General features: G+C 39.9%; 1 protein-coding gene across 4 annotated transcripts in view; it reads left to right on the top strand.

Moving 5' to 3' along the window:
• The window catches only part of ankfn1 (ankyrin repeat and fibronectin type III domain containing 1), a 76,605-nt gene extending 57,822 nt beyond the window's left edge, over positions 1 to 18,783 (top strand). For all 4 annotated transcript variants that reach the window (XM_056771435.1, XM_056771434.1, XM_056771433.1 and 1 more), the window contains 10 exons: positions 3,117 to 3,216; positions 3,318 to 3,450; positions 5,732 to 5,848; positions 6,236 to 6,451; positions 6,894 to 7,060; positions 9,459 to 9,600; positions 11,196 to 11,364; positions 11,984 to 12,150; positions 14,404 to 14,614; positions 15,192 to 18,783. In XM_056771435.1, coding sequence (XP_056627413.1) covers positions 3,117 to 3,216; positions 3,318 to 3,450; positions 5,732 to 5,848; positions 6,236 to 6,451; positions 6,894 to 7,060; positions 9,459 to 9,600; positions 11,196 to 11,364; positions 11,984 to 12,150; positions 14,404 to 14,614; positions 15,192 to 15,928 — 2,159 coding nt within the window. In that variant the 3' untranslated portion in view covers positions 15,929 to 18,783. The remainder of the gene's footprint in view (positions 1 to 3,116; positions 3,217 to 3,317; positions 3,451 to 5,731; positions 5,849 to 6,235; positions 6,452 to 6,893; positions 7,061 to 9,458; positions 9,601 to 11,195; positions 11,365 to 11,983; positions 12,151 to 14,403; positions 14,615 to 15,191) is intronic.
• Positions 18,784 to 19,033: the final 250 nt, after the last annotated feature.

The raw sequence follows: 19,033 nt of genomic DNA, 5'->3' as shown, positions 1-19,033 counted from the left end.
TGAATCTAATCTAATCTAATTAAACCTAACATTACCCAGGTCTAATTCGTTATAATGAAATAAAATGATTTCATCAAACGCAACATTTATAAAACTTTATTACTTTACCTCTTCCGCTAACATGATTTCTCGTTCCCGTCTGATTGATGTATCAGCGGTACCATTAGCGGTGGATTTGAAGACAACATATCCCATCATTCCAGCGTCATCAAGCTACGCGATTGTTGTTTTGATCGTGCGCCATCTAGCGGCGATTTCTACAAACTGTACCTTTAAGAAGCAAAATCATGCCAAGCTTTTAAAATGCTCGTTTTAAGATATTGATTTTCTTTAGCATAGTTAATTAAAGAAATGTTATATTATATACCAGTTGGTAGCTTGCACTCATTTATGCGTTTTTGCACTGTACGGATTGCTCAAATTTCGCTGTTAATGAATGGTGACAATAATAAAGAATCTTGAATCTTATAAAATAATTCTTATTTAATGAAGTTTTGCTTCTAAAGCGCATGGATTATTTAAAGCAAGTTTTCATTTTTAAGCATGTTTTCATTTTTACAGGTTAAGTATTTTTGCAGTGTGTGAAATGTCCCCTACACGCACGCACGTTGGCAGGGGCAATGTATTTACCCAAGTTATTTTTGGAGCGACGTGTTTGAAAATAAATCTGTAAAATTAATCAGCGCCGGTACAATGACACCACTATAAAAACCGAGCCGAAAACTCCAGCTCATTTGAGGAGAGGTTATCTTAATTTATGATGTGTATATGTGGAGCTGAGAGGTGGCTCTCAAGCCAGGGGTGTGCGCGCGCGGTTCGCACACAGCTCCCTGTGTTCCTGCACGAGACGCAGTAACACCCACAAGCACCCCGCGCGATCGCTCACGAGCGCACGCACAGCCCGACGCTCAACCGCGGCAATGTGAGCCGCTTTCTGTCAGTGAGGGCCTGGAAAGTCTAGCCGCCGTCGTTATGGATGATCTCGCTCGCTTCACGTATGTTGAAAAGGGGTTGTTGACCCCCTCTAAATTAGTTTGGAGATGAAGAATGCTGCAACCAGCGCTAGTCGGCTTTCCAACACTCGCTCACCTCATTTCACGGTTGCGCGCGGTAGACAGATGGATTGCCAAGTCATTAATCAAAGGCGATCCGTTTGCTTTCAGAAATGAAAAGGCATTTCTTTATTTATTTAGCGTGACAGTTTGGCGGCACGGGAGGCCAATACACTCATGTCTTATAATCTGCTTGTCAAAGCCAGTTAACCTTCTGAGTGAGAAATAAATACGAATTCAGTACTCAACCTATCAACACGCGCAACAGCAGCGCTGGCCGTGCGCACGCAGAGATTGGAAACTACCTCTTGCGCGCTAGACTTAACGCTAAAACTGATTTAATAATGTCCAAAGTGGATAATTATGTCGTCTGATATAAAAATTATGCTCGGTGTCCAAGTCCAGTTCTGGGAATCTGGTGGTGATATTCACTCTACGTAATCAAACTTGACTCGTTTTCACGTGGCGCGTAATGGTCCTGGGATTCCGGTAAGAGGTTGCAGCTCCGCGCTTACGTTACGTAGACATGCAGCCAAGAAGGAAACAATCAAAGTGGTTTGTGTGCACATTTGTCATATCTTTAATCACGTACTGTTAACAGTCGCCACTGTAGGGTCAGAGGGGGCAAGGGTTAAACTTCTTATGGGACTTGTAAGACACGTTATTCCTTGGAGAGGCTTGATAGGGATTTGTAAACGGAAAATGTGCCTTTCTACATCCCTTTCAAGCCCCTCTGGTGGAGACACGGAGACTAGGGCTAGCTGATTGCTCTCACGGTGACTTGCTCGCTCCAAGGGCCACTTTCAGGTTGTAAACAGCTTCTCAGCCAAATGGATTGTTCAGTCTACCCGCTGTTTACACGGGGAGCAATTACGTGACGCTTAATTTCATGAAAACAGGGGCGTCTGAAGATTGGCATCACTGAAATGTGGCCTGATACGGCTGCGCTTGAAGCGCTTGGAGATACGCAGCTGAAATGTTCCAGATAAACGCTCTCTCGGTGGCCTGACTCCCCCAGCTTTCTCGCACCCCAGGCCCTTTCCCCCCGTCTCTCTTCAGAGTTCATTTCTACATTCAGCTCAGTTTTTGAATGAAAAGTTCACCCAAAAAAGAAAATTTTGTCATCCTTTGCTCACCGTCCAGTTTTACAAACCTGTAATAAAAAGTTTGGAGTCAGCGGTGACCCAAAATGGCTTCGTTACAAACTTTCATGAAAAATATCTTCATTTGTGTTCAGCACAACAAAGAAATGTATACATGTTTGTAACAACCAGAGGGTGAGACGTTTATGACAAAATTTCATCCAAGATGTGCATGACGTTGTTTATTTAGTTGAACACAAATTAAAATTGTAAAATGAATAAATTGTATAAACAAAATGCTATTTCTGAAGCACATTCATCCAAAAAGTGTATACATCTATATACTGTTACATATTTCTGAGGTGAAATTGTAGGTTTGTGAGAGAAAACAATGAGTGTTTTGAGCAAAACAAGCAGAGCCGAAAAATATGGTTGTGCGTTAAGTTGATATCCCACTGGTTTTTGTGACCAGTTGATATTAAAGTGATATTTCACCCAAATTGAATACGGTCATCATTTACTCCCCCTCTTGTCATTTAAAACCTGTATGATATTCTTTCTTTCGCAGAACACAAAAGAAGATATTTTGAGGAATGTTGTTAGCTGGTCCCCATTCACTTGCTTTGGTTTTGTGTCCATACAATAGAAGTGAATGAGGGCCAGTGCTGTTCAGTCATAATGGTTTGAAATGACAGGAGGTTGAGTAAATGATGACATAATTAGCAATTTTTGGGTGAACTATCACTTAAAGAAGCAAGAAGCATTGAGTAAATTATGAGAGAATTTTCATTGTTTGGGGACTGTTTCTTTAAATTGTCTATTTCTTATTTCTATTTCTTATATTGATGGTACCGAACAATAATACATCTGATTTCTGTTACAACTAGACATCAGCACACTTTCTGACACTTGGCCAATCCTATAAGAGCACCATAACTTTTTGTTGTTTAACGCTGTTTTTACCTGTGCATTTATTTTCCAGACACATCCAAGCTGCAGAATCCAAGTCGTAAACAATCAGTGTCCCGAAGCCTGAAACATCTTTTTCACTCTTCTAATAAATTTGTCAAGACTCTTAAAAGGTATCTTCGTTTTACCAAAAGTTTGCATTTTTGAATTCACATTATGGATGAACATATTCAATGACTCTTGTTCTCAATGGGTTTTTCTCTGCATTTTTCAGGGGAGTTTATATAGCGTCAGTATTTTACCATAAGGACAATCTGCTAGTGACTAATGAGGACCAAATCCCCATCGTGGAGGTGGACGATTCATACAGCAGCTCCCTCATGCAGGACTTTCTGTGGTTTACCAAGGTATGCGAAAACATACACCCGACCACGACATTAAGCAGCGGAGAGGTCAGCGTGCAGATACCGCACCGGAGTAACGTGCGTTTTGTTAACGCTGAAACTGAAACATACATTTTCGATGTTTTCGTAACAGATCTCTTTGACAAGTGTCAATATTTTGCTTGGTTTCTTCCAAATGCAGCATGCGGTCAGCTTAACGTCCTAAATATATTCTGTCAAAGTGAACAGTCACCACAGTTTCGACGCTGTGCTGTGTGCAGAGGTGGGTAGTAACGAGTTACATTTACTCCGTTACATTTACTTGAGTAAGTTTTTGAAAAAATTATACTTCTAGGAGTAGTTTTAAATCACTATACTTTTTACTTTTACTTGAGTAGATTTGTGAAGAAGAAACTGTACTCTTACTCCGCTACATTAGGCTACAATAAGCTCGTTACTTTTCTTTTGACCTCTTTAAAATTCTACGCGTCATTGTTTTATTTTGACAGAGAGTGAGACTTCTGCCAAAGGCTCTACCATGTGACTGTGTTTCACCAATCAAACGTAGTTGCGCAGTCTCGTCACGTGACCATACTCAATCTCAGCGGTGTTCGGCGGGACGGGTTAGTTTACAGTCGTAGCAAAACTAAAATGTCACAATCAACCATCGGCAATGCAGACACAGCCGAGGAGGAACACCCCTGTCCTCATATTGAAAGCATGTTTACTTTAATAAAAGTGCGAAACAGCAGCTACATTATGCGGTGTCTTCTGTGTCTCCCAAAACAAACGGACATTTCAGCATTCAAAAACTCAACATCTAATTTGAGGAAACATGTAGCGGTTTGTGTTCTAAAATCGTTTTTTTTTTTGCTGTGGATAGACGAATGTTTGTCTTTTAGGTTACATATGTTTTAAACATTTCCTATATATATTATGTGTGGAACGGTACATGTATTTGCATTGAACCGAAATGGTATGGGCGTCACGGTTCGGTGCATACATTTAACTTACACAGAAAATAACTTACACGGTATAAAAATAAATAAAACTCGCGTGCAAATTAATTAATATAATGCAGAACTACTGTTAGATACGTGGGTTCTTTAGGGACACTTAATCTGTAGTCCCGCTTTAGCTCTGAAGCGGGCTGCGTTTGCATTGCAATGCTTTAGTATGTTGTGTGAGAGAGAGAGAGAATGACGTGGGCGCTATCGAAAAGTCACAAAGTGTTTACTTATATCTGTGTGTGTGTATGAGGCGTGGGCAATATCGAACAGTGGAAACATAAACATTTTCCATCATTTTGTTTATGCAGGACATCATTCAAACTGCAAAGTGTTGAAGTTACTGTTAAATAAAATTTTAAGGAAAACAAATATATTAATCTGAAATGTAGCAAATTAACTTTCAAATTAATTGTTATTTTAATTTAATTTAGACTTTTCAGTCATCAAGGACTCCTGTTCACTGAAAAACGATCACAGCTTCACAGCAAGAACCTTGAGAACCAACTACTGTTGAAGCTTAATAGTGACATCACGGAGTAATTCTTTTGTGAAGTTGTTTGTTTCTGCATTTTTTGTCACAAACACACACACACACACTCTCTCTCTCTCTCTCTCTCTCTCTCTCTCTCTCTCTCTCTCTCTCTCTCTCTCTCTCTCTCACACACACACACACACACTGTATTTGTGTCTGTCTGATTGAATGCTTGTTAAAAAATAAATCAGACGTTACTCAACAGTTACTCAGTACTTGAGTAGTTTTTTAACCAAGCACTTTTTTACTCTTACTCAAGTAATTATTTGGATGACTACTTTTTACTTTTACTTGAGTCAAATTATTCTGAAGTAACAGTACTTTTACTTGAGTACAATTTTGGGCTACTCTACCCACCTCTGGCTGTGTGTTTGTAATTTGCCCATCATTACAAGGTTAAAGTGGTGTGATGCAAAACGTAGAAAAAATATTAGGAAAATATAGCTCTTTGTCTGAGGGGCCAAAGTGAAGTTTTGATGTTGAAATTGAAGTTAAAATTAAACTTGTGGAAGGCGTCTGTCTGTATTTTAAGCATTTGTGTCCACATGTTTATTTAATAGTGTCTCCTAATAAGCAACTAAAAAGAAATGTTTGTACTTTGATGTTGGCTCGGTTGACTTCCAAAAATACTCAAGGAAGAATGTAGCTCTACTCTAGATAGACATCACTCAGAACTGTTGCATTCATTCACAGACATTCAAAATGACGTCGAGGAATGAAGTAAACAGCTTGCTCTAGTTTCTAGTTTGTGTGTGTTTTGCAGCTGTCCTGTATGTGGGAGGACGTCCGGTGGCTTAGACAGAGTTTGGCAGTCTCCACCTCTTCCTCTTCCACACTGCAATCCAGACAGAAGATGCTGGCGGCCGCTGGCCAGCTGCAGGTCTGCCAACACTGTGTTTAGCCTTTGCTAGCAATTTATCACTATAATGGGATTTGATCTGGGCACGAATTGAAATTGAGTGGCATAATCTCTTGTGTGGAATTCAGAGCAGCGCGTGTCTGTGTTCGAGCATATTTTTGTATCGTATAACAATTTTCTGGACATCACAGGGCACGTAGCTGCTTTATTTATTGTTACAAATGTACCAAAAAATATGTTTTACAAAAAGACATGTAAAATGTATTCGCCGTACTCCACATTTAGTTAATCTGGGTTTACTTCTGGAGTCATTTGTAGATATTAATTAAAAAAATAAAGACTTAGTGGGAGGACTGTTCATTTTAAATAAATGTTCCGGAGAACATTCCTCTATTACTTTCCCGACAGAACCTGCTTGGCACCCACAACTTGGGCAGAGTCCACTATGAGCCCATCAAAGATCGCCATGGCAACGTGCTGCTCGTAACTGTAAGGGAGATGGACAGCCTCTATTCGTTTTTTAATGGGAAGTGGATGCAAATATCCAAACTGCAGAGTCAGAGAAAGTCTCTTTCCACCCCCGAGGAACCCTATGCCCTGGACATACTCGTCATCACAATACAGGTAACAACAACTCATCCCAAAGACCTCGGCAAGATCAGTATTTCATCATTGAATGGGGGCATTCATTAGCGGTGCCCGCTAAGGCATGTAATGACCATTGCTATATAGATCATAAAAAATATGACACCTTACATTGTGCCATTTTGTTTCTAAGCAACTACGTTTCCGTGAATGATAAAACTGTTGGAAATTGCATTACGTAGACTAGATCACCTGAGCCGTATCTAGGTGAGAGAATATCACAGAAACTCTGTTAGTTTGGACTAGTAAGCACCCATCATTTACACCAAAGGAACTGTAAAGCAAATCAATAGCAACCAACCAGGTGTCTTTTACAACTACTTAGCAACATATCGGTGGCAAGTTTTTGCTAAGGCAAGGGAAACTCATGTTTTCATCAACATTAAATTTAAATTGAGTGTTTATTGTTGTTTTGATTAAGGACATTCTGGCCTATCAGAGACGCAGTCAGCACCGGCTGTCGTCTGGTCTTTATCTGGGTTACCTGAAGCTCTGCAGCTCGGTGGATCAGATCAAGGTTTTGGTTCCTCAACGAATGCCCAACATGCTCTGCCACACCAAGATACGAGACAACTGGAATGTCTCAAGGTCAGCTTCAGGTTTTTGATCATTTTTAGACATTTAAATAAAAATGTTATATATACTTGATAAATCTTGCGAGTACTTGGTTCGCAATAGGTTAGTATTGTAATATTTTGAGAAAAATAAATAAAAATTAAATTAAATTAACAGATTTGTTTCCAAAACATGAACAATTTTCTATATGCGGTAGTATTTGATTTTGTAGTATGTTGTAGGTTTAATTAAACCTTCTGTAAGTAAAGTAATAAAAAAAATTTACAGAGAAATAAAACATAATTTTAACATAATTAAGAAAGGAATTGTAAATCCTACATTTTTTTTAGATTTAGATTTTAAAGCACAAAATGAAAAGAAACATTTATGATGACTATTTTTACAAAACTTATCATACATTTTTATCATGATATATTGTGCCACGATATCTTCTACACCAAGTGTCGCAATAATGGGGTATGCATTATATGCTGTGCATAGGGGCATTGTGCCAAAATATTGTCACGTTTTTTTTTATAAAACGTAATTATATAATACGTTTATTATATACAATTATTAAACATGTTTTAGTTTAATTTTGTCTAGCATTTTAAACATTCTAAACAGCAAATATATTTTATTTTATCAAGTTATTATGTCAACCCCTCACTCTGTGACAGTCACATGACCAAATGGATCGAGCAAAGAACAGAACAAGAAAGTCAAGTTAATTGACAAGTAAAATGAGGACAACAATGTCCAAGTGGATAAATATTGGTTTATCATTTCATCTCTGTAAATGTTTTTGTTATTTAACGTTGCCTGAGAGGTAGTTCATATCATTATATATGATATATTAATGTTAATATCAGTTCACCTCCACATATCGCTTATAAAATAAATCTTTGTTTGTGAATTAGCTTTATAATTAAATTCGGGAGAGTCTGAGAATGCTGTTTGACATTGACAGGATAACAGAGACGAGAGCGCAAAAGAACATTTGTTAAAAAAAAATTATTTGTTCAATGTAAGTGAGTTTGTCTTTGTGTTACTTTGATGATGTGTGTTTTCAAAAAATATGAACCACAAATTAAAAATGTTTTAAAGTAAGGGGAAGATCCTTTAATTTATTTGTGTTATAGGCAAATGTATGTTATCCGTCTTATTTCGTTTCTCAGTAAACGTTTTATTATAAAGTTACAGTAAAAGTATGTTTAACATAGGCTACCATATTGATGTGTATTCATTAAATATTAATGAACCACAAACTAAGCATTAGTTTTAAAGTAAGTCCAAAGACCTTTTGATTATTTGTGTTATACAACACGCGTATGTCATGTCATACGTCAAAACTGATCTTGCATACCCCTCAGAAAATGTGCAGTTCGCCCCCCCCCGGTTACACCCCCTAAAAAGTACCAAAATAAAAAAAGAACTTGACTTCTTATGAAACTCACTCACAATTGACATCCAGTTTAAAACCTAAAGCATGACAAAAGTGAATATTTCTGATTGGTGAAATGAATAAATGCAGCCGAAGCAAGTGTGCCAGAGGAGATTGAAATATGCCTGATCTGAGTGTCGGGCTTCGGGCTCCCCCTCACCGCAGGCTTACATAGTTTCTTGACACCACCATTTTTTAACAGTCAAAACAAAACTGCTATTTGTTTTTGTTCGGTAAAGGAGCTATTTATTTATTTTCATCTCGGGTCACCATGTTGACCTTGGTAGCTTGGTAGAGACAGGGAGTGTATTATCCTGCTACTCTGTGTGGTAGTAAAACTAAATTTACTACGGGTCTGGACTGTGGGAGTCAGTGGGAGGCTCACACAGGATGATGCCCACTCACGGCTCGAGGAAAACCTCTGGAGCAAAGAAATTCTCTCTATTTCCCCCCATTAACCAGCCTTCCAGACAGTAGCCTTGAGGCTGTCCTTGAGACTAAGACCATTAAGCTCCTGTTTGCTCCATCATGAACTGTGAATTCTGTGAGCTGATGCCTTATACCTTCTCACAGTCAGAGAACTTTAAAGAAAGCTTAGTGAAAGAAAGTAGAGTTTTAGGCACTGATACTCTCCGTCCCCATTTACTTTCATTGCATCTTTTTCCTTACAATGAAAGTGAATGGCGACTGAGGCTATCAGACCCTTATATTCTATCCTAGCAGAATATCGCTTTTTGAGTTCTGCAACGGGACTAAAGTCATTCGAATTATAAATAATGTGAGGCTGTATAAAAAACTTGGTGATGACGTCATTTTTATATATGGGTACGCTGTCTCATTAAATGTCAGACCTAAGAGAGCAGCTGTGCCAATCCTGCAAGTCTTTGGAACCAACTTGAACGCCACTCAAGTCGAGTGCACCTCTGGAAACAGTGATATAGAAGTGTGTGTGTGCATTTTGACTGAATACTGTCTCTTCTCTCTCAGGGATGAGTGGGAATGGCTGCAGTCTCTGTCTGGCCCTGTGGAGGTGGAAGGCACAGAGCAGACTACAGACTGCCTCCTTTACTCGGAGCTCCAGATGGCTATTAAGAGTCTGCTGCACCAGATCAATCTACCTCTCCACCAGGTACTGCTGGCACAGTACACTATCCACTCCAATACAGAACAATGGAAAAAGAACAAACAGAGCCAGTGTATACACATCTAGAGATGTGCAATCCATCAAAAGAGCTCTGTGTTTCCCAACGATATTATACAAAGTTGTCTCCGAGAAAAACTTTAGAAGGATTGCTGTTTGAGCAGAAAAATGTGAATTCAAACAGCACAGAGTTTACAAGGCTTAAGCTGTCTTCTGTACACTACATTTACCAGTACGCTTACAAAAATCGGTATAGTTTCTACCATAGCTTCATAGGTATTTAATATAGTAAATCTGGTAGTCTTGCGCATTTTGAGGTCATTCAGTTAGTTACTTAAAGACTGAAAGCTTGTCCACACCGGGATGAAAATCACGCGCATTTATCGTTTACGTTTAACTGACTAAACAAAGGGCGTGAGTGTGCACACCGACGCGCAAAATGGTTGGCATTTAAAAATATATATATATTTGATTCGCCGTGTTAAAAACTGGCCGACCAATGAGATTGGTGCTTTTGTTCACTTACCTGGAAGTTACAGTAAAACAAGTCTTGGTGGCGCTCAAGCACATGACTGTCTTGCCGAGCACACATTGACGAAGAGGAAGCAAGTGACAAGCATGTGTCGGAAGCATAAAGTTGCGCAGCGCCACCTTGTGTACCAGGGTATTTTTTTTTTCATTAAGCACCATGTATGTCAGGGAGTGAATTTGCACATTCACTCGGCTCACCGCCTTGAAAACCGTTAGGTTATCAGCGGCGAAAAACCTTTCGAAAAATGCTGCCGATAAGAGCATGCGATTATGGTCCCGGTGTGTACAAGTCTTAAGGCTGTTGAAAGAAAGATTATTAATTGCAAAGTTTCTGTGAACCTTGGAGAACTCAGGAAACTACAGCATTAAGAAATAGATGAGAGTCACAAAAAGATGATTGTTAAATCGACCACAGACATTCTAGATGGATACGGATGAATAAATAGACGGACGGGTGGATGGACAGATAGAGAGAGATGGATGGGTGGATGGATGTATAGTGGATACGGATGGATAAATAGATAGACCGACGGACGAAAAGGACATACAGATAGATGGATAGATAGATAGATTGAGAGAGAGAGAGAGAGAGAGAGAGAGAGAGAGAACAATGGACTGATGGATGGATGGATAGATATAGATGAATGGATATAGATGGATGGATGTATAGTGTATAGGGAGGGTTGGTTGGATGCGGATGGATAAATAGATAGAGGGACAGACAGACAGATAGAGAGAGAGACCAAGAGAGCATGATGGATGAATGGATATCGATGGATAGACGGAAGAATGGATGAATATGGTTTGAGAGAGAGATTATAGGATATGCTGTAGTACTTTGCGGAGTTGACAATAATTATGTTAAATGTATTATCTTTATGGTTGTCATGGTAAACGTTTGTCAGAGTAACTTAATTTCAGTGTTGTTTTTGTGTGCATTACGGTTTTGGGATTTTTGCTCACTGCTCAATACTTAATGATGGCATGACATTGTTACCCTCTGACCCCCACAATGATTAAAGTCTGCTTGTGTGTGTGTGTGTCCTCCACAGGCCAAGCACTTCCGTCTCTACACACACGAGGTGCTGGAGCTGGGTCACAATGTGTCCTTTCTTCTGCTGCTGCCCGCCTCAGACGACGTTTGCTCTGCCCCGGGACAGACCAACCCCTACACGCCACACTCGGGGTTCCTCAACCTCCCTCTTCAAATGTTTGAGCTCGGTACACTGCCTTCTGTTTCAAGCCGTACAATATTAGCTCAGTTGGCCTTATAAAAATCCACAGATTCACTCCCCCTCCGTCTCCCGCCACTGCCCCCAGTCACACTCCCTCAGGACCTCTAGTAAATCAGACAGACACACACACATACAGACATCAGCGGGGTGGCGGTGCGCACTGCGGCTAGCCAAACAGCCCCCACCACCCGCCGTTCTGCCCAGTCTGCGTAAAATAAGGAAAGGTTAAACAAGTAATCAATATTGCAATCCAATAAAATTTCCTTTAAAGAATGCACGATCGCTTTCTTTGAAATAACAGGGTTTTGTTTTCGTGCCGCTTGGTAGCTTATTCAGCTGCTGTTTCAAGCAACTTTTAAACGATATACCGTGAGGTAGTTTCTGCCCAAACACCATACACTTGTAAACCACCCACAGATTTCCATTACAACCACGTCTTTTAAAAAGATTCGTCAGTGTTTTCGGGACATTAATGATAACCCTCCTAGGGTCTCGATTTCACACGGCACGCCACCCAGTGCAATAACATCGCACCAGCATTGCTCTTATGAGACGGTGTCAATTACTAACTATAGCATTCACCTTTTCGTTCTATCTCCCTACAGTTCACTTTTGTTCATATAAGGAAAAATTCATCAGCCTGTACTGTCGGCTCTCCTCTGTGCTGGACCTGGATGCTCTGATTACCCAGCAGGCCTTTAGAGAAGCCATCACAGACTCAGAGGTCTCCACAGCCAAACAGAGGCACCAGCACATATTGGACTACATTCAGGTATGAGGTTTTGAGTTTGATTCATACGTTTTGTCTAGAAAGGACACAACCAACATGCTTCATAACAAATTTATTCTTCCCTAATACATTTTATTGCATTACACGAATTTGGTAGTATTTTTAGTTTTGTGAAGGATACTTTATCCCCTTTTGCCCAAAATTCTCTTCTTTTACCTATTAATTAGGTCTTCTTTCAAAATAAATGTGATAATTTCAAAGAATCCCATTTGCGAATTTAAAATGTTTACATAGTAGTTCACATTACTGCACATGCAAACCTTAGTCATCGCACACAATGACCTCATGGATGAGGACAATTTGGCAGTACATAGCGACAAACAATGTTTAGGAAAGCGCTGTGGTGAAGTTAGTTGCTAACATTTAATGTTTTGGGATTAAAAAAATCAAAAGAGCCTTTTCCCCGGGGGTTCTGAAATAAAGCCTTACCGCTTCATTCCCCTTTATTAGCAGCACTCACGTCGTCTTGGTTACTTTCGACAATACGTCAGCGCGTTTCGATCTCTAGAAACGCGCGTGTAATACTAGCTGCTTGGGAGTGTTGGAAACATCAAACTACAAAAACAATTTAAGCTAATAATCCAATTAGGATAGTTTATTGATGTCATAAAGCATAACTACTAGACGTATAAACTGTAAAACAAGTTGTTTTTCTTGTGTCGAAATTTCAATAACAGCTCAGCAGACTCTCACAATTCGACTTGAAAGGGAGGCGTGTGTTAAGCGCGCCGGTCTGAAAGAATCCCTCTTCGCCACCCCGGTCTGGACTATTAATTGAGATTGACCACAAAACCACAAGAGTGTTTGTGTGATGTCAGGTCCAAGAGGCCCTGGAAAAAAGAGGCGCGCTAACCACAGATTACACAGCGCCTGAGAGCGGCCAGGGGAAAAAATAATACCGATCGATGAGTGTGACTGTGGCACTGTGCGCGGCTGAGCAATGTGGCATCAATTAGCTAGAAAACCATAATGTTCCAGGAGGCGGCGAACGAGAAAGCGTCTGTCACACTGGCACGTCGCTGGAAAGGGCTTGGGGTTCTGCTCTCGTGTTAGGTCCTGTCAGAGAGCTAGCTGACGGACCACAAAACACGCTTTTCGAACGCTTGTGGCGGGGGTCATTATGCGACACCTGTATGCATTGATTTATTTATTTTAGGTTAAATACAACAATCCTTCGAATGAGTGAACTTGGCTACTGTTGGACATGGTATTACTCGCATAATCTGAACCATTGTTTACCACACAACACATCGTAATCAATGGAAAGCACAAATAATTGAACAACTCCGTGGGCGCTCCTGACTTTTATTTGCATAGAAATTAGTTTTTTGGTGGTGTTTGCTCTGTAAGTGACTGTAAGTGTAAATATTCTCCGCATTCCAATGAGGAAGATGCTGGTTTTGTGCAAAACGGCTCGATTGTTCAGCAAATTCGCCCCTGGGGCTGATATAAGCCACGCTCTCTATTTCTGCTTATTTTCCCCTAATTTGTTGCAATATGCCCCAGCCAGCAACATCAGCCAAACACTTATTAGACGGTCTATTTCGCAACCTAAAGAGACTCATATTATTGCCCCTGTCATACTGGAGTCCCCTCTTTGTCGTTAGAAGCCCGGCATATTTTCCAAAGGAGTCATCTTGCGGTGTCAGAACCCATTCCCATAAGCCGGATCTCACATGGCATTCGCTAGAAAGAGCTCGGATTGCACTTTTTTTTTGTCTACCCCGCTTCGTTTTTGCTCGGCCTTTTTCCTTCCAATTTGAAATGAGCTCCTTGTAAATACAATTGCTATAGTAGGTCTCAGGGATGGAAAATATGAAAGCAGTAGTTGTGAAGATTCACTGCATGGAACTTAACAGCTCTGATTGAAAACACATTATAGTTTTATTCTGCACGCTAAATGGAAGCAACATGTACGATTCGGCTCTGATGTGACGGGCGGACGGAGAGAGATGACATGAAATAAATTACAATATTAGTCGCGGTCGCGTCCCTTTGGATTTCGCACCACGTTTCTCCGGCACCCTTTGAAGCTTTTGTGTCATGCGTTTTAATGGTTTTGAAAAGCTTTGTGTTCAATGCGGACGGATTGTCTGTGTGAGAAAAAGTCTGTGATTTCCATTTATATAGTGTCAACAATGAAAATGCATGCAGTGCATTCAAAACAACTTATTGGCATCATTGCTGATGGAATAACTCTTTCTTTCGCCGTTCTGTTTGTTTGTGTATTCAAAGCAATTGGACGAGATGTGGCGCGACGTCCGGTGGATCACCAATGCCCTGCAGTACGCCCGCTATAAACAGTCTCTCGGTTGGGTGCCTATTACCTGGCTGGTGGATGTCAGCGTGGAACTACTTGTCCAGAAGAACGACTCCACATCCTCTAACACAGACTACGTGCCCACCCCCTCCCCATCTCCAGAAATAAGAAGAAAGGGCACGATTGGTAAATGCAAAGTTTTTTCAATGGCTATGATTTATCTAGGGATAAGATTTAGTGCTGGTGACTGCACATCTGCGTCTTTTTTATTTAATTTTTTACTGATGTTTAGAGCTGGTTGATTTCGGATCATAAAGGAAAACAAAAAAACAAACAATTTCTTTTTGGCAATTATGATACAACATTAGTTCAACATTTTCGCTATTACAGCAATAAGCCAATAGGAGCAATGCATTAAATTATAGTTTAAGGAATAGTACACCAAAAAATAAAAAGTCCTCTACAATTAACTCCATGTCATTCCAGACCTGTATGAATTTGTTACACAAAAGAAGATATTTGAACAATGTTGGTTACCAAACAACGCTGGATACCATTGCCTTCCATTGTATGGACACAAAACCACTTTTCTCAAAAAATCTATTTTATATATTAGTTTTAAACCACATAAGCGATGTGTGGTCACAGGTGTCCTTATTTAGCTTTTTTTTAGCGTGGCTCCTCCATGGCAAAATTATCTACTTAAAAGATTTAAATTATAACGAAATGATGAGCTTATTGTTTCAAGGCATGTCTGTTGTAGAATCCCAGCCAGGCTCTGATGAGGAGGGCTGCTCGGAGGTCTTTCTCCCCACGGACAGCGACTATGACTCCAGTGACGCCTTGAGCCCCCGTGAACTAGACCTGGTGTATTCCTCAGCCCAGGATCTCTCTCACCAATCTGCACATGTTCTCAGTGGCAGCGCTCCAGATGTGCTTCAGATGCATGATCTCAAATACAGCGCGTGCTCAGAGTCCATCCTGGAGACCGATTCCTGCGCCAAGGACATGGAGGACCTGTCGCTGTCCTCGTATTCTGTAAAGTCCGGGGACAAACCGTCTAGCTGCAAGTTCCTGGCCGACCCCCCGACGAAACGCAAGCTGCTCTCCAAAAGCCATCCTCAGAGGAGTTACTTCAGCGGGCCGCACCGCTGGCTACGCGTGCAAAGCGAGAGCCGCACTCCATCGCTGTCTGAAGGCATCTACACTAGACAGAGCGATATGGAGCTACCGCTGGAATCGCCCCTGCCGCACTCTCCCACTACCTCCTACAGTTTGGACGAGTACAGGGCGACGTACAGGGAGAGCAAACCCAACGTCCGCAAGATCTTCGTGGAGTCATGCAGTGAGACTTCGCCCAGCAGAGACTGGGAGGAGAAGGTGACGACAGGGGCTACCGCAGGAGAGCCGGGAGCGGGATATGGCAAGGAAGCTCAGGACTTGGACTCAGACGAGCTTACGAACGAACAAGTGTCAGAGATCCTCAGCAGCGCTCTTTAGAAGGGTTTGATGCGCGTTCATCTCACCACCTGTATTGCCTCCAAAACTACCCCTCACCTCCAGCACTATACTGTACAACACAATACAGCTCACAGTTGTAGCGAGCGAATCAATTCGTGCGTCCTCTCTGTAGAACGTTCAGGAGGATGTGAAGTTGCAGGTCAACTTTGTGGAACTCATAAACCATGGCTCTGACTGTTAAAATGTTGATTATTAATGCAACCTGAATTAAAGCACTGCTTTTCCTCAGAACTTGAAATTTCCTAAGACTGTAGAGCGCAGTATTGACCGCCCGTATGGTTTTGGAAGTGTAGTTTCTTCGTTCATTTTCACCATAGTGATTTCTAAAAAAGAAGCTTTGAACCAGATCCGTCAGCCCAGATATGCATAACAATTCCCAATTGAATTTGAAGCCAAAAAGCAGAATGATTTTATTCACGGTTTAATAATAACCTTACATTTACTTAAAGGGGTCATATGACACGGCTAAAACGAATATTATCGTTAGTTTTAGATGTAATTTAATGTGTATACACGATTTAAGGTTCAAAAACGCTGTATTGTCCACATACTGTGCATGTTTGTATCTCCTCTTTGCCCCGCCTCTCTGAAACGCAGGGAATTTTTTACAAAGCTCATCGCTCTGAAAAGCGAGGTGTGCTATGATTGGCCAGTTAACCAGTGCGCAGTGATTGGTCGAATACTGCAAGCTTGTGATCGAAATGTAACGCCTCTTAGCATATTTGAAATATCAGGTTCCTTAGCAGTTGTACCGACAGGTAGGCCCCTTAATTACGTATACATTTGGGTGGTCTAAGTCAACTCATACCACGAACTGATGTAGATTTGTGGGGGTGTGGTTACATGAGGCGTTTCAGTCAGGTCTGGGTGAGCATTCGCTTTTAGATTGAATGGATCTTTTGTTCCGACACTTTAATTTATTGCAATTTTTCGTGTCTAATACATGCATGGGCAACAGACCAAAGACACAGAAAAACACGTATCCGCGCCATATGACCTCTTTAATATATAGATAAAACTGTATATAGTATAGATTTTTTAATGATTTTGAAAATCAATCGATCATTTTATTGGTTAAAAAACTAAACCTGTCATTGAGCAAGAACATAGACTGTTGTAATGTCAAATGTTTTTCAACACATGAAAATGAGAACCTAAAGAAAATTGCAATTTTATATTTCAAACAGAGGAGGTGATAGAGAATGAAAAATTATGGATTGCATTGCTAAATATTGTCACAAAAAGTTAATTTCGCTATGCAGAAAATAAATGGGAGTTTACTTCCAGAACTATGCGGATGCGCTCTATTCTGGTGTTTTTAAGTGAAGGGTGGAGTTAGGTAACTTAGCAGTTGAATTTCAGTTTGCAGTTGTATGACAGGTGTATGATTTAGTTTCACTCACTTTAAATGGTTTACTTTATTATTGAAGTATAAACACAATCCTGTCACATTGCATGTTTTTGGAGTTTTTATCAGTGTTCAGAAACGACAGATGTGTGAAAGACTGCAGTACGTTTTACGCTTGTCTTTACTTCCACAAATGAGAGCCCTTCTAAAGTTCGTTTCAGGGAAAGAGGGTGTGATAATTGTTTCCAAACCACAGCATACAACACAATAACTGCTCTATCAGAAATCGTTTTATTGAATCGTGCATTGTTTACCTTTTTATGGCGGTTTGTGGTGTGCAATTGTTCACGTTTGAAGATTAATTGTAATGAATTTGTTTCTGTTCTTATTTATGATGGGTAACCCACTTTTCATAATGGAAATGAAAACCACTTGTTTTACAGTCTAGTGTTGGTACTGAATTTTTAATTTGGATGTGCATCCCACACCTTTTACTAGAATGAGGTAGTTTAATTGCTGGATTGTTTGAATTGGACCACTTTTAACCTTTTGCAAAGAAAGAAGCATCCTCAAATGCTTTTTTTGCAAATTTGTGCCACTTTATAAAAAAGCGTAAGAAGGGTATTTGGATGATTTGAAATTAGATTATTCATTTTACATAAAATTTACATTAATTATTAATCACAATTCTTGTTGTGAGTAAAGTCATATATATTTGGTCACACAATTCATTTAAACTAGATTAAAGTCATTTTGCAATTATTTCTTCTCCCGAAAACAAATCAGTGAATGTGAATGTATTTATTCACACTAATCCGGATGTATACCATTATTAAGCAAAACCATATTTTTTCGAATGAAAAGGGCAGCTTACGCAAGCAAAATTGTGAAGTGTCTGTTGCTCTTATAAGAATTTGTTGATGTTTGTAGTGCTTTTCTTCTTTGTAAACCAATATTTGCACAAAATGTTCATAGATTTCCAAAATATGCCGCACCTGTACGTTTTTCACTGAAGGACAGTATAAATGTCATCTTCCTGGTTAAATGTACAGTGACGTCAGCTGGTGCTCAAAATCCTGTGGGTTAAATGCACTGCTCCGCGTGTGTGCCCAGTTCTTTATGCATCTAACACAACCCCAGTGATGAAGCATTATACGACACCTTATGTATTCCAGATAAACGATTAAACTTTTTGCAAATGGCATTGATGGTATTATTGTTAAATTATGAGTATATTTGTCTTGATACCTTTATACTGTGCACATTGCAAGCCAAAACAATTGAGAAGCATCATATCTGTATATTTTTGCATTATGCATTTATTGATCGAAATAATATATTTCAGTATTGTATTTTTGATGGTTAGTCCCATGTCATATACGTTTTGTTGTTTTGTAACTCGTTTGCTTTTTGTGATTCCATTTGAATATGACGCTGTGACAGATGTGTTTTGAGTCATAAAAGAATAAAAACTCTGTAAATAGTATGCTTTTGTGCTGTTTAATTGTCCTTTCAATGTATTCTAATTGTACGTTTGCGTTATCTCAAGTAGATGTTTTTTAATGTTCTTTAAATTTTCATTTCTGAATTAAGTGCATTTTTTTATTTTAGGTGTATTACAAAACGCTGCACGTTAAACAAGAAGTGGGAAGGACGAAAAACAAAATTCTTTTCTCTGCATGTTCGTATTTAAAACGTGAACCGAGCGCGTGATAGCAACAGTGAAACCGTAACTT

Source organism: Triplophysa dalaica, chromosome 17, assembly GCF_015846415.1.
Source record: "Triplophysa dalaica isolate WHDGS20190420 chromosome 17, ASM1584641v1, whole genome shotgun sequence".
Taxonomy (NCBI): Eukaryota; Metazoa; Chordata; class Actinopteri; order Cypriniformes; family Nemacheilidae; genus Triplophysa; species Triplophysa dalaica.
Note: the sequence above shows the minus strand (reverse complement) of the source record. Positions and strands in the feature narration are given on the sequence as shown.